This window comes from Bombus affinis, chromosome 8 (assembly GCF_024516045.1).
Source record: "Bombus affinis isolate iyBomAffi1 chromosome 8, iyBomAffi1.2, whole genome shotgun sequence".
NCBI lineage: Eukaryota > Metazoa > Arthropoda > Insecta > Hymenoptera > Apidae > Bombus > Bombus affinis.
Genome location: NC_066351.1, coordinates 12,386,649 through 12,406,634, shown reverse-complemented (window position 1 = coordinate 12,406,634; position 19,986 = coordinate 12,386,649). Strand labels below are relative to the sequence as shown.

Below are 19,986 nucleotides of genomic sequence, written 5' to 3'. Positions count from 1 at the left end.
TTACTACTTTAAAATATGGTTGTAATTTACTACAGATGTACACAGTATATAAAAACAATTTAGTATTTTTAAACATACTTTATGTGTCTATACATTTTGTATGTGTCGTACATTATGATCTGATATTATATATGCATATCGTATGTTTCAAATTTCAAATTTGTCTTCTTCGATCGAATGGAAAGTCAAGGTTTAATATTGATGTGATGGTAGGGAAACGTTTTTACGTGTAGTTTTTCTATGGAAAAGCGTGAACCAAGAAGAATGCCTGAAATAACCGGTTTTGCCGGGAAAATACATGTGAACAAGGCGTGGCAGAAATGGTTGGAGGCCAACAGGAATGAATATAGTAGGGGAACTTAACGGAACATGTCGAAAACGACCGAATCTGGCATCTATTGATCGTAGTAGGTTCTGTACAGTTTTCTACAGATACTCAAACAACTCGAGCTTAAAATTCTATATTTAATTCGAATAGAATTCCATACTATTCTATTATGGGCATTAAATGATTGCGACTTTATAGATTTTTATATTTACTTAATAGTCTGTGGCATTAATTTTTTGTAATACATTCGTATCTATGTTGAGTAATGTGACCTCGAAATAGTCAGGAATTATATTCATGAATCGTTGTTTACACAGTTGTACACTATCTTTAATATGTATTTTATCTCAAAAAATAAGAATAGTTGCTGTTACATTGGCGGTTCACTCTCAACTATTTTTGTTGCTTTGTTTACGATGAATAAAACTCAAGCAAGCAGTTGAATGGTTAAATATAAGTTGACATTCTCATTCCGCGGAATACTTGACTATTGATTTCATCCCTACCACGAACTTCTCGTCCTTTAGTTGGCAACTCCTAGTACATAGTATGCGCCGCGGTCATGATAGTATGCGCAGAAAGGTAATCGTCTTTATGGAGAAGACGAGTTCACCACGATATAGTAGTGGTCTAACTTGATGCAAGGAGAAAGGGGATACTTGGATACGTACGTTGACCCAACATCCCTGACTACTCCTCCCTCTCCAGCATCTCCTCCCACAAATCTGGTTTCACTGCGAGTTGCGCACAACTTTCTAAGCTCGAACCTTCTCTGGTAAGGTTTGTTCAAGTTATGCTCATTGCGTGCGTAGCAGGGATAGAAAAAGATAAAGATTTCAATGAAGGCTCTGCTTAATAGGACTGCACCAACTTGTTCAAGGTTATTAATGGAAAAACTTCTAACTTTAAAATAATGAAGTTTTTCTTCTACATTACTTATCAATCATTTAAATAGTTTAAAGCATGTTATATTTTTTCATCTTATTATGACACATTTTTATAAATGAACAAAAGATATAAGCAGAAAAATAATTAATTCAATATAAGTAAAATGTTCATATTAAAATTTGAAATAGCACTTATAAAGTTTGAAATAGAATAAAGTTTACAAGAATACAATTTTTTGTTTTAGAAATTCATCATTATTGATTTTGTTATTGTATATATACATCACCATACAAAACATTTCGGAATTGAACACGCAGGTAGAGGAAAACTTGGCAACACAGGGAATACCAACATATACATACATACATAGTTCTACGGTTCCGCCATGTATCTTCACAAGAATTATTTTACTTGTAGACTCCAATAAAACATAACTTTCTTTTTTCTTATTTTCAACCATCCGAATTTATATTGCATGACAATTAGTTATTAATTATTCTAAATGAAACTAGAAAAATAAGATATTTGTAAGTACTATGTACGTACATACATAAATACCACCCTTTTAAAATTGTTGTATTTTAATACAATTTACAACTGTAGGTAAAGTAATATAATATATTATATATAAAAAAGAATATAATAGTAATATTTCTTAATAAGGAGATTTTTTTGAACTGAAATATTTGTTATAAATTTAGGTTAATATATTAATTATCTATAATTTCATCTAAATGTTAACAGTAATGAATTGTATCGTCTCTACTTTTTGTTCAATTAATATCCATTAAAATTACCTAAAAGTAATTTAATGTATTATTTGATTAGATTTATATACTGATTTTTCTTACACAGGTAATTTGCAATTTGACCTCGTTTGTTGACCTCACTGGTTGCTAGGCACCAGTCATATTGTCAAAGGGAAGGAGTTAAGCTTTAACAATGTTGCCAAATTGTTTCATGTTGAAAATGTATAGTCAAAATCTAATGCACTAAATTGTTTATGAAGTAAAAATCACGAATTCATCATAAACGTAACAAAAATTATTCATTCGTGCTTAGTATACAATTATCCTTATAGTACAGCATAGTATAATATTGAATCCATATGAATATAAATAGTTAACATTTTTATTACTTAACATGTAAACCAAAATTTGTAAATGTAAAATTATATCTTTTATAAATCGAACACACATAATGTTAATAGAATATTATGTATTAACATTCAATATATAAAAAATTATTATTTTATGTATTTTAAAAATTTACAATACTATTATTTGTAATTTGAAACATTTTAACAATTACAACACAAAAAGTAATTATTTTTAATGAAATGTACATAGGTATGTGTGCATGGACTGTCGTTATCAGTGTTGCCAACTAACAGAAAGGTTGCGCGGTGTCATATCTTTCACAAAATATGAAAAAATATATTGAAATTAAAGCATATGTACATAAGCTAATTATATGTTTGGATTAAGTAAAAATCATAAATGATATTTTGAATAATGAATTTTTTATTAAATTATATGTAATTTAACTAATTTTATATTTATTATGTTTAAAATTACTATTCGAATTATAATTTCAAATGTTTTAAGTTGTCATTAACAATTGATTTTGGAGGTTTCTACATGCAATACTACATGAATGAAAATAAATAAGCTACTATTAGTGTCTTCAAAATAGAGGTTATATTGACGCTGCTAATATTTACAATAAATTTTCGTTATAAATATTGTGAACTAATATGTGTTATCTTATATCAGTATTTCAATGCAAACAAGTGATCAATTTGATATAAGCTATGAAAATCAGCTCGGTATGAACAATTTTCATCATTGATATTACATGTGTCAACAAAAAAATTATTTCATATGATAATGATACATTTAATAATACACTTTACATATAGAAAATATAATATAATAAATTAAATCTTATTAGTAATTTGTGCAATAGTATTAACTAATTTGAAAGACTTGAATTATATATACCATTATAATCATAAATATAAAATAAAATAATTTATAAACATGTTTAGCACTTTGCGTAACAAGTTTCAAACAGTTCAAGAGGGTATATCTGCTAGGTAAAAGATTTAATTTTAACCTTATACAAATAAAGACTAAAGTTAAAGATAATTTACTATGTATTTTATATAAGTCTAGGACTAACTTTGTTGTTTTAGTATTAGAGGATTAACTGTTGTTGAAAATCCAAAACAAAAAAAAACTGGCAACATCAGAAATGTTAATTACAATGCAGGAGCTGATATCTTACATAGATTTCAATTGCAATGGAATGAATTACATGAGCTAGCAGAAGAAAATGCGGGTAAAGCTCAAGAAGCTGATAAACTCATTGGAACTATTTATGAAAAACTTGAACAAGAATGGAAAAACATTACGTGTTTAAATAGTACTTTAGCTTATATTCCGAAAATCAACAATGCAATACAGGATCTTATGGATCAAATAGGTACTCCTATCTTAAATGCATTTTTAATTCAAGAATACTATAAGTATAAAAATTAATCATAAATACTTCGTGTTATTAAAGGAACATTACAAGAAATGTTTGAGGAGGTAGAAGGTGCTATATATCAATTAGAAAATTTAAATGAAATGTTAGATTTGCAAAGTAGACAATTGGATCATAGATTTCAATTAGCCTTATATAAGGAGAAAAAACTTGCAGAACTAAATGTTATTAAAGGTAGTTCGTATAATATTTAAAATGTGCTAATTATAAAAATGCTAAAACTGAATGTAAATTTTAGCAAAATTGGCTGATGAACATATTGAGAGAGTATCAAAATATGAACTTAAACAGCAGAAAATGATGAAAGAAAGACGAGAAACATTTGATGAAGCTTTTAAAGAAGAGCTTAGGGAATACAAAGCAACAGGATCCATCTCGAGTGCGTTTTAATATATTTCAAGGATGCAAGTTTAACTTAATTTTAAAGTCAATTTTGTGAAATTTACTTTTATTTCAGAATTGCCAGTGACACAACAAGGGCCTTCATTGGATGAGATAGTTTTGGATGTAGATTCAACAATATTTAATGAATTTCTAAAAAACTAACCCTTTTACTTTATTAAGGAAATAATTCTGTTAAAATCTGTTTAAGTGTCTTAAAATATAAAAATACAATAAACAATTATAAAATATATTATAAATTAATTATTAAATATATTATAAAAATGTAATACACAATTATGTAAAGATCTATATAAATTGTACAAGAATTAAATGGTAACTTTTAGAGATGATTTTTATATTCTTTATTTAAATGTTATGAAATACGAAATATATCAAATATATCAAATTTATCAATATTCAAGTTGTTACCTCATTTGATTGACAAAAAGATTGCATAATTATAGGTTCGTTTATTTTTCAACGCGTTAGACTCACGTCTCACATCGAACGTGTATTAGCCTTAGTATTTATTTGAGCAGAGAGCACCAAACGCGTTCCTAACCTCATATATAAAAGGCTTAATCTTCAGAAGAAAGATAGAAGTCCAAAACTTTTTAACTGTATAATACACTGTTATCTTATTTACTCTCGTATAGAGTAGGTGCGTGCAACAAATTACGTAATTAATAATATAAATTGAAATACATTTTATTACGTTTCTCAGTTATACGATTTGTAATAGTAATTATACATTTTCCAGGTTTATATATTTTAAAAACTGTTGATACAGACAAAAATATTAATAAAAAATGTTGCCAAAATATGCGAAAAGGAGTTATATCTTAGATAAACTTCACAGAGGAACTGTAACGGTATTAATGGGTCTAACAGTAGTTTCTGGAATAACTTTAGTATATAAAGGATTTTGTTATTATCGATATATTCGACCAGCGCAACGAGAAATACAAATGAAGAAAGATGAAGAATTATTAGAAGAAGGAAAATATATAGCAGTTGATTAAAGTAAAAAAGTAAATTAGGATATGTATGCAGATCATAATAAAATACTAATTTAAATAAAATGTTTAGAATTATTTTCATTCACTAATATTGAATTTATTTTATATATTTTAGAGGGCATTGTCATATTTAGAAAATTTAAAATAAGCATAGGTAGTACATGAAATATTTGTTAAAATATAGGGGAAAAAGTACGCTTGTGCATAAACTTTAATTCATAATATTTTTAGAGCTCTAATTTATTTAATTTCATCACAATTGTGCACATCTGTTACTCAGGTGCCATTCAAATCAATATAAAAAAATATATAATAAGACTATACCCTGAGAAATCTTGAAATAACAAATGCGTTTTGTATTTTATTTTTGTATATACTATATCTTTGCCTAATTACTTGTTATGGATAAAACTTGAATTTTATCACTATTAATTAAGTATTATTAAAAATTAAATATAGATTGTAATATGAAAATACTGTGCATTTCATAAATGCAAATATTTTCTTTGTTAAAATATTAATTTTGAAATACATTCTTTTATAATTATATACTGATCTCTGTGTTACTAAATACAAAATTAATAAATCTACTTAATAAACATTTAGATAATTACTGTTATATTCACATTGTTGGCAATTGCAAATGTTGAATAATGATATAATACATTCATACTCATTTCATTTTGTTGAGTATGTTTCACATTTATAGGATATTATATAATGTGCCTTATTTCTTGATCAACATCACATATTTTATAAATTAAATTATATTTTTCTTGCATTTAGAGTGTGTTGTATCTAAATTAATATCTAGTTCTAAATGGAAGGACAACTAGTGTTAACAACTATAAAATATTTTTATGTTATAAAATTTGTATATTAAATAAACATTTTGTTTAATATTTACACGTATGTAAGTCGAGTGCACATGAGACATTTACATAGTAAAACATAGTCAAAGATGTTATCGCATTATTTCAAATACTTTGTACCTCAATTCAAAATTGTTATGTACGGAAATTGCTATTCATCACAAAGCTTAACCGGTTTAAAAGTGCCAGATATTTTTCGAGATTATTGTAAGTCTTACAGAAGGCAATAGTTTTTATACAGCTTCCAAAAGGAATTTTCGAGTACAAAATACATCGCACATACGCCGGATACTTTATATACAACGTTTTATCTTCTTTTTGTGTAATAGACATAATTTGTACTCAGTTTCTTGATCATATCAGTTAAACAGCAATATTTTAGAAAAATTTTCCAAAGCAGATATACATACATTTCAATTTTAAAGAAAAGTTACAATAATTGAATGCTATTTACATTTATAAAAATCAATCAGTGTAAGACTTACCCTTTAAAGTGGATTTGTATATATATGTATATGTCGACAATATAGTACACCAAATTTAAAATATTAATATTGTTATTTTGTATACAAGAACAAAATACGGAACTGAGTCTTACATAGATCGATCTTTAAATCATAAGTGTAGAATTGAAAGTACTGAACTTTAATAATCGATATTTTAATCGTTTGAAAAAATGTAATATTTTTATCAATCGAAAAAATATCTTGTTCTTTTTTAAGATCTTAATTCTATGATTCGATCAAATACTTGCACAAACCCTGTAGCCCATAGGCTGCAATTTAAAATTCTGCGAGTAAAAATCTTAAACAATAAACATTTACGAACTATTAGTTGTAGGATTAGAATTTGACGACTCCACGCGCATTGAATCAATTCTGGCTACGATTTTCAATGCCGGACCCAATTTTATACTCATCGCAGACATAAGGTGATCTTCTTTGAGTAACATTAGTGCTTGACCATCTATTTCTTGAATAGCAAAATCTTCCGCGTAATCAGCACACCCTGGTAATCCGCGTATAAAATCGCATACTTCACCAACCTATAAAAAAAAAAGCAGGTGTTTTCAATTATATCAGTTTTCTTCATTATTAATAAATTTATGTATATATATCTATACCGTCCACTTCACAGGATTAACTTTTGGCAGTGTTTCATCAACGGAAGAACTAGTAGTTGTACTAGATAATGACTTTTCTTCTCCGTTCTTTTTTATATCTCCATCAGTTTTTGATTCAGTCTCTATCTCAGTCCATTGTTTTTCGGTACCGTCACGATCTCTTGCTTCCCGCTTTTTGCTATTTGATTCAAAATTTATGTTACATTTTTTTGCAAGTCCAATAACTAACTTACGAAATAATTTATTTACTGACCTCTTCGCACAACTAGAGGAACAGAACCGTTTCTCCTTTTTGAATTTAGTATTTTGTTCATCTACCAAATTCCCACAAGCTTCGCATTTTCCCATTTGAACATTATTTACATCTTCGTCATTCGGATAATTGGGTGCATGTTTTTTCCCTACCATACACAATAAACACATATGATTCATTTTATATCTTACAGCAAAGAGAAACATATTAAAAAAATACTGAATTTTTAAGTCTTACTTGGAGGCTCTTCATGATTATCTTTTTCAGATGATGAATTAGTACTGCGGTTTAATATATTACCTGTTTCTTGATTAACTGTATTATTTAATGACGTTCGATTAACAGCGAATGGTTCAGATGCTAAAATATTCATATACATATCAACAATATAAATATAAAGTAATATAACGATATCTATTAATAATACAATAACATCTATATAAAATATTAAGCTTGTACCTTCTTGAATAACGAAGCCTTCAATTACATGTGTAAGAACTTGTGGTTTGACCATTGCCTTTGGTGGTACATGTTTACTATTTGCACTAACTGATACAGAAGCAGGAACTGCCGCTGAGTCTTCATTGTTGATACCATTCGTAATAGAATTAATCGTATTTGCTAATCCTGCTAAAGGATTACTACATGATTTTTCTTCTAACTTTACCGACAAATTTTCTTCATCTTTTAAAGTTATCTTAGATTGGTCCCCATCTATGACAGTAATGAGATGCAAATGCTTATACAAAATATATACATACACATTTATTGAATGTCACAGTAGTATATATTATCAGCAAACCTGTCGTTTCTGGCTGAGATACGGTCACTTCTTCTATTGGAATTGGATCGTCCTTTTTCAATATCGATTTAGAATTCTCTTCATTTGCTGTAGGAGTATTTGCAGCAGATGGTAATGCTAAAGAACATTCAGCTTGGTGATTACGATCGGGTGATGCAATCATTATTGCGGAATTGTTATTATCATGTGTTTGTTGATCTGCTGATTGATTTATCATAGACATCGTTTGAACCTGTGTTGTTCCACTAACTATTTGACTACCAATTATTGTCGAATTGATTGCCTAGAAAAATTACATTACATATAATGGAAATATTTTTTAATTAAATTAAGGAAATTTTATTGCAAGGAATAAAACATTTAATACTTGTAATGGTAATTGTTGTACAGCAGACATGGGAGATTGTTGTACTTGACTCATTTGAGATGTAGCAACGCCAACTCCGCTCACCGAAACTACAGGCATAATCGGACGTTCCCCACTAAGGACTACACCTGGTTGTTGTTGTTGTTGCAGAGCCATGTTTGCTGTAAAAAAAGTAACAATTAGATACATAAAAACCAATATCATTTTTCTACAAATAGTATGTATATGAAACGTCATCTCACTCATTATTGGTTTTGGTTGTATTTGCTGTTGTGATGGCTGCACTTGCGGCTGTTGATACTGTTGCTGCATCTGCTGTTGCTGCTGCGTATGCTGTTTCTGTTGAATAAAAACCTGTTGATGTTGTTGTTGCATCGTTTGCTGTGACTGTTGTTGCGGTTGTTGCGGCGATTGCAATGGCTTACCACGGCCTTTACCGCTACTACCGCTTCCTTTGCCACTCTAAGTTATAAAACATAAAAAAAAAACTTCTTCTTCATTATACGAAAACAGAAAAAAAACTTCTATATGTTTGCACGTGATTCGAAAATTGCAGCAGTCGAAATCATTTTTCTAACTGTTGCTGTTAATTATAGTAACCTGTACATGTACCGTAGTTTGTACTCCATGAACAGTTTGCGTTGAAACAGAACTGGCAGCTCGTATGTTAGCAGCTTGTACTGCTTGTAAAGAGGACGGCAAAATACTCAAAGGTCGTTGTCCACCTGAACTTTGCTTGCTCTGTTGTTGTTGTTGTTGTTGTATATCCATTACCTTTGGTTTTCCACTAGCTGCAGCAATTTGTTGTACTCCCTGAATTTGTTGCTGCGTAGCTAGTGCTGGTAAAATATGATGATGATAAATTAGTTCAGTTGACAATACATATTTATTTAACCATTCTCAACTAACCATTATGAGCTTGGATTGGTTGTGGACTTTGTATAAACATATCAGGTTGAGTAGGACCTCTAATGAATATTTGATTAGTTAGAAGCGCTGGTGGTTGTATTCCTGTCCAAGCAACTTGTGGTGTAAATTGCCAAGGAGCAAACTGCATACCACCTCGTCCACCGGACGGAGTAGCCGCTGTACACGTAGTATACTACACATTTTGAAAACGATATATATAAAATATGAACTAAATATAGAATATTTGTTACAAAATAAAATTAACATAATAATACCTTTTGTACTTGATCTTGTTTGTTTGCAGACTGCTGCTGCTGTTGTTGTTGTATAGATGGAGGTGGTTGTGGAGAACCCAGTACACCAAGTTGACCAAATACTAGAGTTTGTCCTGCACCAGGTGTAGCTGAAGTAGGTACTGGTAAGTAACCTGTAGGGAACCCTTGAACTTTAGTTCCTCCAGCTGCAGGATGACCACCTCCTTGACCTGGTGTCGATGCTGTTGTTAGCATGTGAGGTGTCAATTGAGCAGCAGATTGAAATGGCTTTCCAGCTGTTATGACCTGTAAAGTATCCTATTTAGAAAGGAACTTATATGCCTCAATAATAGTAAACATCAGAATTGTATTTAAGTACCTGTATGGACGAAGGATTGATGCCTGCAGGATGGAGAGCTAAATTTCCTGGCATCAATAGTGGAGTTCCTTGGGTGTTGTAAAGTTGTTGCAAATGATATGCTTGGTTTTGCATAGGTTGTTGAATAACTTGTACTGCTTGTGGATGCGCAGCCATAGTAGTTATAGTTGTCCCTCCTTGTTGCCCAGATAAAGTCATAGATACACCTCCAACACCTTGTTGCTGATGTTGCATTGACACTGCAACAGCACCCTGAAATATTTTATTTTCAAAGGTGAAAAATTTTAAATCTACTGCTTAAAGCTGTCTCAATAATATGCCTTTGTGCAAATTTTTACCTGTTGCTGGGGCATAATTGCTGCTACCTGTGGCTGTACCTGCACTTGAGTAGGAACAACGTTATGTGGTCCGCTATTAGATTGTTGTTGTTGAGGTTGCTGCTGCTGTTGCTGTTGTTGTACTTGCTGTTGCACTTGCTGCTGTACCTGCTGCTGCACTTGCATTTGCTGCTGCGATTGCACTTGCTGTTGAATTTGTTGTTGTGGCTGAACTTGTTGAGATTGTACTTGTTGTTGCGCTTGCTGCTGTACTTGTTGTGGCTGAGATGGTTGCTGCTGAACATGCTGCTGTTGCTGCTGTACATTTTGCTGTTGTTGAATATCATGGGTTGCAATCATCATTTGCTGTGGTTGAGATTGTTGTTGTTGTGGTTGCTGCTGTTGCTGTTGTTGCTGTGTTTGTTGCTGCTGCTGTGACTGTTGTTGTGATTGTTGTGGCTGATTTTGAGAAATTCCAATTGGTTTAACATCTGTCATGTTTCCTTGTACCTTTTTAGATAAACTTCCTTCAAGAAGTACTCTTCCCGCTCTTATATTCTTAACAATTCAATGTTTTTTTTCCTTGCCATTTTATATAAATTTCTTATTAAAATGTCACTTTTAATCTTTTTAATTTGCTGCACCTAAAAGGAAATTTGTTTTAGATTAATATTTTTCACATAGATAGGTATATAAGTATAAAGTAGATTAATATTATATATTGAAAATAACAATTATTTACATTTTATATAATTTATTTACAGTTCTACTTAATATAATCCCCCCTCTCTCTCTCATTCATTTTCTCTCACTCTCAAACAAATATTTATTAGAGCATAGATCTTATAATAATTTTAACTAAAAAGTTGATATAAATTTTTTATAAATTTTTAGAAATGAAGAAATAGCTATACATAATATAAATCTTTTATCAATTAATATACTGAAACGTTAATTGCAACATATTTAGTGTAAAGATATCTAAAATAATTACGCAATGTTTATTGCTCATAACCTTGATAACTTGATACACGTGAAATGTGGAGCGTTCAAATTTGATTTCTCTTCTTCGTTTATTACGACGTGAAATATCAATAATAAAGTGTGAAGGTGAATGAAGTGGCAAATATTACTTTATATGTAAGTGTTTTACAATGAAGAATTAACTGTTGCATACTTATAACATAAAAGTCATTTCGTTTAGTACCAGTGTACGTAAAAATTAGTTCATAATATTTAATGTAATTATATACGAAAATATGAAATTGTCGATAAACAAAATATACTATTATATCAATTTATTAACTTATTTGATATATAATACATAGTATTACTTATTTTATTATGAAATACGTATAATGTTCAATATTTTGAATATGAGAAATAACCTTAAATAAGTGATCATACATAGAATATACAAGGTACTAAACATAACAACAATCATTATAAAAAATCATCATATTGCTCATTGCATGAATTAGAATAATAATTACAACACACATTGCAATGTAAACATAAGATGGAAAAAGCACTTAAATTAATGGTGAACATAGTGCAGTGTGTTACGGTATAATATTTTATTTCATAAATATAAAGCTATATAATTTATTTCAGATAATAATTTTTTAATATCATTTTATTGTTTAGAGTGTTTTAAAGTTGAAAAATATGAAGTGAAATAAATTTAGAAGCGATGCTAATGATATTCATATAAGCTATAATTTTGTATACTTTTTTGATGTTTTCCATGTGCATAGTATATAGATATAAATTCTGATAAATTGCAATAATTTTGGGATAGTTGTCAATTAGTTGTATGAGATCATTGACTATTCAAATAGATAATAACGTTAATTATATTAAACATTATAAAAATATGTCAGGTTAGAAATATTTGTGTGGCACTATGACATGAAGTTTGGTAGTATACAAAATGTTTGATAAATTAATTTAATAAAGAAATAATATATATGGTATGTATCTAAAGAAATATATATATCGGAAGGGTGAAAACAGTTGAGACACGATGATCAGATGGTAAAGAAGAAATCTGTATTCATGCATGAGTTCAAAGTATCGATGAACTGAAAACATATGATCCATCTTGAGTTTTGGATAGAACGAACAAAATGTCGTCTTACTAGCACCATAATTAGTAGTATGATGAGGGGTTCAGAGAGAAAGAGGGAATACATCTCACTGAGCGGGAAATACGATTGAAAGTGGGGTTGAAGGGAGAAGTAGGAGGAAGGGGGAAAGAAAAATAAGAGAAGGGGAGAAGCGACCGTACCAGGGGGCGGTTGACAACATGGATTTCGCCATAATGGTAATATCGACGATAATGAAGAATAACAACACACACGGTTCTTCAGAAACTATCTATGCAGCAGTAATTTATCAAAAAATTATAATACGCACAGTAGAGGAATTGTATCTCGGTGAATACCGAACAGCGTCCCTAACGCCGACATATTGGATTACAAAATAAAGCACGTTCGAAGATCCGGCGGGATATAATGCAGTGTGTTGTGTGTTGTGTATTTGTTACATTTGTCGGTTATCATGAAATATTATGTAGAATATAGTGTGATTATTATCGATATATCAACAATATATAACAAAGAAATATTAAAGATCCAAAATATACGGTATAACATGGAGTTTCAGATACTTGTTCAGGTACTCACATGGCGACTGCGCAGTCACACCTATCACGTTTTCGAACACGCCGTAGACACTGTCACCTCACGATTCCACTGTTAACTTGACCAAATTTTCAATCATACACGTCTGTATTTCATAGGTTTTTAAAAAGCACTGTGAGTATTTTAAACAAAGTTTTGTTATACGTTGACGTCGCGAGGTTTCGTAAGCAATCGTCGTATTCGTTGTCTGCTTCCCTGCTCCCACACGATCTGCGGAACCCCTCGCTTCTCTCAAATCTCTCTCTCTCCCCCCTACCCTTCTTCCTGTCTGCTTCCCACCACCTCGTTTCCTACAACCTCACCTCTCCCGTCGCGTATGACAAACTCGTTCGCTCATTGGTCCAGCGAGGACAAATCCCAAAGGCATCGTTTGCACCGTGAAAGGCGGGGCCATTTGATATGGTGGCTGGAGGCGCATGCCCCGTAACGGTACTCATACTCTTACCTCGCATACTTGTACACTCTTCACTAACACAATTACTACCCGTCTGCTGCATGTATACGTGATTATAGTCTGCAGAATATTTCGCAGTATAACTTCACGATACCATCAGGAACGAATCTAGTCACATAATTCCCCGTTGCATTTCATTATATTATTGAACTTTATCTTTTTAGTCTACCTGTATTAAAATTCTATATTATTCATGAATATTATACATACCTTATAATATTTCTACATAACCCTATTATATATTTGAATATGTGAAAAGTAAAAATCTTTTTCATCAATATTTATGTTACCTTTTTATATATGTACTACATATTCCTTTAAGATTGAATATTTCTAATGCAATTTATTTATTATAAAAGCACGTATCGTACTCGACATTATTTATTACGTTGTTAATGCATATATCATCAGAGTTACAATATAATTTCATCTTTTAATACAATTGTTATCTTGTTTTTATATGTACAATGAACATACATAATAATATATATAAAATCGTCAACCGTGATACCCTAACGAATTGTTTAAGGAAAATAAGTAGTTTTATAGTTGATCATCGATTAAAATTATTTCTACGTAATCCGTAGTAGCCACATAATAATTCGGTATAATTAATTATAGAAAGATAGATTTTGAAAGTGAATAAAGTTTTTAAAATGCATAAATAATACAAAATAAAATACGCGCACATGCGTGTGCGTGTACGTGTGACTATGTGTATGGATGTATACGTTCAAAATTGAATTTTATATAACTATTTATTAAAACTAGACTATTATATTCATATAAATAATAATTTTTGTAAATTTTTCAATTTTTGGTACTTTTCGATCCAATTTCGCGAATATACGCTACGTTCCTGGCACAGCTGTTTCTAAGTTGAGCTTCATACTGTCCTGTTCAAAACCTTGTAATGGGATTTCATATATCATTGGCTTTTTTGTCTTTACGAGGACGATATTTTTTCGTAAAAAACTATAATTATATTTTTCAATTGCGGGATAAAATACTAGTTTACTTGAAAACATAAAATTCATGATATTTTATATTTAATTTAAATTGTTAAAACTGTGACTTGAATGGTTTACTATTGCATCCTACACACTATGGTGTAATGATTCTTGTTTAGTATTGATTGTAAATTATAAGTTTGAAATTTTATTTGCTATTATTTATAGATTTAATTCATCCGCGCTTCGTTATCTTTCGATGTAACTAACATCACCAATATGTACTTTTCCTATAAATGTATTCTTGTTTCTATATTGTTTGTGCTATGATTAAGAGGGATTCTATATACGTATATGTACGTGCTACTATATATACATACATTGTTAAGAATTGTTAATAACCAATATCGTGATTCGATATAAAATGTTAGAAAAGGTGTACATATAATAAAGCGCTAAACGTAGCTGATTTATCGGTCATCTTCTAATACCGGTCATGGATTTCGACAAAGAGCGAGACAGTAGAATGTTCCGTGCAGAGGGTAGGAAGAATCGTGGTCGCGCCAATCCCAGCAACCGCGTCCCTACGGTGGCATGTCTGACATATACATACAACAGTATATGTCCGATAGCGTGATTGTGTGGGTCGAATGAAACAGCGACAGTCTATACTCCTGTCCACGCGAGGTTAGGAAAATTACAATATTCCACGAAGGAGTGTGTCGGCGTGTGTAGTTTGTTGTTCGACCGATAGAGCGTGCAAAGGGAAAGTGGGGGAAAGCGACAGCCAATGGTTTAGGTCGACCGGGGTTGCCAAGGTAACAAGTTAATGATTCGAGCCGCCACTGAGAAATTAGCTTTACTCCTTGGCGGTGTCGCGCATGCGTCCTTCCTTAGAAACCCGTAGCTACGTATCGTACGTTTCGATATAGCAATATCTTACATCTATATCGACTACATCTATGTTCCACCGAATATCGTACGTACATTTCGTTCCTTTGTGTTCGTAGTCGAGTTTCTGTGTGTTGGTTTCTTTGCTGTACACAGCTGCGCGACCATGTATACGTGTATGTATATGTATGCGAAGCGAAAGAGTGTCGTATTCTTTGCTACAAGCAAAGCATACACAAGCGAATCGAGTTCATGCATGTACATCGAAACGTAGAATGTATTAGTCATCGCGACGATTGGTCCCCTTCCCACTCCAATCTCTTATTGGCTTCTCTCTCTCCGATTCGTGTTTTCCTCTTTCCTCTTACCTCAACAGATTTGCATCTCTGTCAGTCGATTCATCCTCTTTTTCCATCGAATTCTCTCTTTGCTCTTTCGACCCCTCTACCCCTGACCTTATTTTCCCCACCGCTTCGTACAATTGTAATTCTACCACGCGTCGCCGCGAATCCTCTTGACTGACTGGGGGCAGGTAGGGGGTAGTGCGTAAGAAGGAGGGGAGTTACCCATCAACATTCATTGTGGATTATAATATTCGATGTCCGTCGATTGAGCATCAGAGGTGAATTAGCGCGTAGAAAATGGAAGCAGCCCCGGGCCCGTAATTACGCCACGCCTGGTTTTTACCATGCTATCACGATATCATTTGAGAATCACGAAATTTCATCCTATCGTTCTTTCTTCCGTTCTTTTCTTCGATTTCCTTTTTCTTAGCTCGTGTTGTCGTATACACGTTCTTTCATCTTATAACAAATAGTACATACGATATTTTATAATTTATTCGTTCCTATTGATTTAAACATTTAAAACCTAACTACGATCCACGCATCGCATGGATACTTCATATAACGTAACACAGAAATTAATCGCACTGTACCATTTAAATATCGCTTCGATCCTTCGGCGGATATTTTCATCGGTTGAATTTTTGACCGGGTTACGGAAATATCCTGTTTCAATTAGACGCTGCCATCCACGAGCTTTAACCGCTGTGAGTAAAAATACTCGTTGCACTAAACTTATCCAATCGCCGATGGGTTGAAATGTAATTGCGTAGTAAAAATTAGAGGAACGTTTAAATTATCGCGAGCGTTTCTCTCGGAGATCAATCGAGTCGCTAATCGCGAAATACGCCACCGGAAATAGTAGACTGGCGCGACACCGGAAGAGATTCGTGCGCTCGCAACGAACGGATCTTCTTGCAGATGATAAAAGAAACGCCGGTAACACCGATGCGAATTACTTTGAATCGACAAGGCGAATCTTTTACAGAATATGAATTCCCCAACGCTGCTTAGGACGCTCCGGTATACCTCGATATTTCGATTTTTATCTACAAAACCTGCGTTCACGTGCGACAGATACAAAGTGAAAAGAGGCCCGTACGCGAACATTTCCAATGATCACGTGGCATTCTTCAATGAGTTGCTCGGACGAAACAGGGTCATCACGGATGCAGAAGAATGCGAAGGATACAACATAGATTACTCAAAGATCGTCAGAGGTAAGAGAAAACAGCGCTCCTCGTCGACCATTCAGACTGTGCCGTATAAATTTTTACGAATTTTAAATCGAATTTACGTCTTCGTACGAAGTAGTAAGGTATCTCGGTGTCGTAACGACGTCCCATGCATCGTAGCAAATAAGTTTTGCAATAAGTCTCGCTTGCGAATTGACGAGTATAGTGTATCGAACAGAAAAACAACGTAAGCGCGGATAGATAATAGATCGCTTGGCGTTGAAACGAATTACTTACAGGAAAGAGCACACTCGTATTGAAACCAAAAACTACCGACGAAGTATCTGCCATATTAAAGTTTTGCAACGACAATCGGTTAGCTGTATGCCCCCAGAGCGGAAATACGGGCCTAGTAGGTGGTAGCGTGCCGGTCTTCGACGAGATTGTTATTTCCATGAAGCTTATGAATAAAATCATCGAGACGAACGAATTGGCAGGTTGGTAAAAATTCGAAACCATTCGAACCGTTAATACTCTTAGGGTACGAAATGGGAAAGTGGGAAAGGTTGGAGATTTCGGGTAAAAAGGCAAGGTCACCGACGTTGCAATGGCCTTGCCTAAATGACAAACTTTGAGAAAACGAAAGATTCTTTTATCTGGCATTCTTCGCATTAGGGGTGCTGACCTGTGAAGCCGGTTGCGTGCTCGAAGATTTGGATAATCATTTAGCGACAGGAGGATTAATGATGCCGATCGATCTCGGTGCCAAGGGTAGTTGTCTGATTGGCGGCTGCGTGTCCACGAACGCAGGAGGTTTGAGACTTCTTCGTTATGGTAATCTTCATGGAAACATTCTGGGTCTCGAAGCCGTGAGTTTCCAAGTTTCCAGAAACGAACCGCGACATTTTCTCGCGAATGTTCCCCGTGTTCAGCCGTTTTATTTTAGGTGAAGGCGAACGGGGACGTGGTAGATTGTTTGAATACGCTGAAGAAGAACAACACTGGCTACCATTTGAAGCATCTTTTTATAGGGTCGGAGGGAACCTTGGGAATTGTAACGAAAGTCGCGATTCAATGTCCACCGCTTCCTGCGGCCATCAATGTCGCGTTCTTAGGTATTACAGATTGTCGGAAGTGTCCTCTGTATTTCTACGTAAGAATTCATCGTCTATTGTAGGGCTAAACAGTTTCGACAAAGTATTGAAAGCGTTTCGCCTGGCGAAAAAGGAATTGGGAGAGATTCTGTCGTCGTTCGAGATGATGGACAAGTTGTCGTTAGATGTTTCCATTGAGGCTTTTGGCCAGAAAAGTCCACTAACATCGAGAACCGACGGTCACGAATTTTACGTGTTGTTGGAAACTTCAGGTAGCAACGCGAGTCACGATGAGGAGAAGCTCGCCTCATTCGTAGAGAAAGCGCTTGCCGACGATATCATCGAAGACGGTACTCTGACTTCGGACCCCACCAAAGTCAAAGTTAGTAATTATATTTTTTATTTGAAATTTTTTTCGAACTATTCTTTCTTACTTTCTTATTACTTGCGTTCTTAATTTAAACATCATTTTCGATTTATAACGCGTGAATTTTCTCTCTTATATTTTTGAAACTTTTGATAATAATTTTGACTTTACGCGCTTACGGTGGATTTCCTTTCTTTCTCTCTCTCTTTTTTTTTTTTTTTTACAAAAGATTCATATCTTTGATAAGAACTAAAAGATATAATTTTTTTTTTAATTAGAATATATGGGCGCTAAGGGAACGGATTAGCGAAGGAATATTACGAGAAGGTTATGTCTTTAAATACGATATTTCTATACCCCTTCCATCTTTCTATAAAGTGATAGAGGTACTTAGGGAACGATTACGTGATCCACGCATCATAAGAATCAGTGGATATGGACATCTAGGTATATGACTGAACAATTACCTATTAAACGTTTTAATTGGTTTATACGCGAATGACTTGAAAATTTGTTCGAGCAGCTGAAGACTTTAATGTTAAATCATAATTTTACTTGTTTTTTTACCTATTAGGTGATGGAAATATTCATGTCCAGATTTCAATATTGTCGTACGAATCTGACATAGCATCGCAACTACAGCCTTTCATTTTCGAATACGTGTCTGGTCTTCGTGGTAGCGTAAGTGCTGAACATGGAATAGGATTCACAAAGACAAAATATCTACATATGAGTAGAACCTCTTCTGAAATCAAACTTATGCACGAATTGAAACAGATGATGGATCCAAATGGAATACTCAATCCGTATAAAGTGTTATATCCATTAGAAATTTCCGTATAATAATAGGATAAGTAATATTATAAAATATACGATAAGTAGGTATTTACATTTAGGAATAAATAAAATGCTATTAAATAAATGAAATACATATCAGATGAAAAAAAATAATACATGGAAATAATATCTATCCTTATTTATTATTCTATCTTCTCCTTGTTATAATTATCATTTTTATATCTGTTAAACGTTCTTATTCATCTTTTATATTTTCTGCGGTAAAAAAGTTATTGGAATTGTTTATTAGTTTAGTCTGAAGAACGTGATTTTATTAAAAAGTTTTTAAATTTTTCGCGCTTATGATTGATGAATTTTATTATATCGACCCACGGTAAGGGAATAGAATGTATCCTATTATACCGACTCTGCAATTGTTTACTTCATTGAGTATTTGTAAGACTATAGAGAGATCGCTACCATCCAGTCAACATATTTATGAAACGATGTCTATCTTTGGATGAAATGCCAAACGCATAAATCAACGTTCAATATATGTATCTACCTATTCTACTTGTATGAATCAGTAGCTAATTTTTCAATTCCTTATTGCGTTCTTTCGAAATTGGCCTCTATGCTAAAATATTCTGGAACAAATTCATTCGTCATCGATTAAAATTGCTCGTTAAATAATATTTTTAGAATAGCAAATATTACATCATCGTACATCAGTACATCATTGATCTTAAATTTATCTCTGATGACTACTGAATGAGAGTTCGTA

General features: G+C 32.6%; 3 protein-coding genes across 12 annotated transcripts; 2 read left to right on the top strand and 1 right to left on the bottom strand.

The window, feature by feature from the left end:
* Positions 1-2,588: 2,588 nt before the first annotated feature.
* On the top strand, positions 2,589-4,500 carry LOC126919271 (dysbindin protein homolog). The gene is made up of 5 exons (XM_050728242.1): positions 2,589-3,314; positions 3,414-3,703; positions 3,785-3,940; positions 4,005-4,145; positions 4,224-4,500. The coding sequence occupies exons 1-5, from the start codon at positions 3,259-3,261 to the stop codon at positions 4,310-4,312; spliced, it is 732 nt and encodes a 243-aa protein (XP_050584199.1). The 5' UTR covers positions 2,589-3,258; the 3' UTR covers positions 4,313-4,500.
* Positions 4,501-5,391: 891 nt separating this feature from the next.
* Positions 5,392-13,271, bottom strand: LOC126919214 (polyhomeotic-like protein 2). 6 transcript variants are annotated; one of them, XM_050728089.1, is made up of 14 exons: positions 13,133-13,271; positions 10,467-11,089; positions 10,129-10,380; positions 9,771-10,055; positions 9,496-9,688; positions 9,187-9,425; positions 8,829-9,048; positions 8,587-8,747; positions 8,220-8,502; positions 7,877-8,131; positions 7,655-7,777; positions 7,418-7,565; positions 7,165-7,342; positions 5,392-7,086 (listed from the first exon to the last, which is right to left on the bottom strand). In XM_050728089.1, the coding sequence occupies exons 2-14, from the start codon at positions 10,941-10,943 to the stop codon at positions 6,862-6,864; spliced, it is 3,039 nt and encodes a 1,012-aa protein (XP_050584046.1). In that variant the 5' UTR covers positions 10,944-11,089; positions 13,133-13,271; the 3' UTR covers positions 5,392-6,861. The 6 variants fall into 6 exon arrangements, with proteins under 6 accessions (XP_050584046.1, XP_050584052.1, XP_050584049.1 ...); XM_050728095.1 differs by having other exon boundaries at positions 9,199-9,425; XM_050728092.1 differs by lacking the exon at positions 13,133-13,271 and adding an exon at positions 12,864-12,954.
* LOC126919236 (D-2-hydroxyglutarate dehydrogenase, mitochondrial) lies at positions 11,449-19,395 on the top strand. 5 transcript variants are annotated; one of them, XM_050728157.1, is made up of 8 exons: positions 11,449-11,585; positions 16,778-17,009; positions 17,264-17,461; positions 17,640-17,833; positions 17,911-18,079; positions 18,142-18,440; positions 18,704-18,872; positions 19,000-19,395. In XM_050728157.1, exons 2-8 carry the CDS (start codon positions 16,781-16,783, stop codon positions 19,266-19,268), a joined length of 1,527 nt encoding a protein of 508 aa, XP_050584114.1. In that variant the 5' UTR covers positions 11,449-11,585; positions 16,778-16,780; the 3' UTR covers positions 19,269-19,395. The 5 variants fall into 5 exon arrangements, with proteins under 5 accessions (XP_050584114.1, XP_050584113.1, XP_050584117.1 ...); XM_050728156.1 differs by lacking the exon at positions 11,449-11,585 and adding an exon at positions 12,991-13,124; XM_050728159.1 differs by lacking the exon at positions 11,449-11,585 and adding an exon at positions 13,160-13,264.
* Positions 19,396-19,986: the final 591 nt, after the last annotated feature.

Excerpts from the sequence above, each read along its gene's own strand:
- LOC126919236 (XM_050728156.1), top strand. The coding sequence starts at position 13,008 with ATGAAATATTATGTAGAATATAGTGTGATTATTATCGATATATCAACA. Across the intron at positions 13,125-16,777 it reads AGTTTCAGATACTTGTTCAG|AATATGAATTCCCCAACGCT; the intron begins GTACTCACATGG and ends AATCTTTTACAG. Across the intron at positions 17,010-17,263 it reads TTACTCAAAGATCGTCAGAG|GAAAGAGCACACTCGTATTG; the intron begins GTAAGAGAAAAC and ends AATTACTTACAG.
- LOC126919214 (XM_050728089.1), bottom strand. The coding sequence starts at position 10,943 with ATGACAGATGTTAAACCAATTGGAATTTCTCAAAATCAGCCACAACAA. Across the intron at positions 9,049-9,186 it reads AAACTACGGTACATGTACAG|AGTGGCAAAGGAAGCGGTAG; the intron begins GTTACTATAATT and ends TTTATAACTTAG. Across the intron at positions 7,087-7,164 it reads TTAATCCTGTGAAGTGGACG|GTTGGTGAAGTATGCGATTT; the intron begins GTATAGATATAT and ends TTTTTTTTATAG.
- LOC126919271 (XM_050728242.1), top strand. The coding sequence starts at position 3,259 with ATGTTTAGCACTTTGCGTAACAAGTTTCAAACAGTTCAAGAGGGTATA. Across the intron at positions 3,704-3,784 it reads GGATCTTATGGATCAAATAG|GAACATTACAAGAAATGTTT; the intron begins GTACTCCTATCT and ends GTGTTATTAAAG. Across the intron at positions 4,146-4,223 it reads AGCAACAGGATCCATCTCGA|AATTGCCAGTGACACAACAA; the intron begins GTGCGTTTTAAT and ends CTTTTATTTCAG.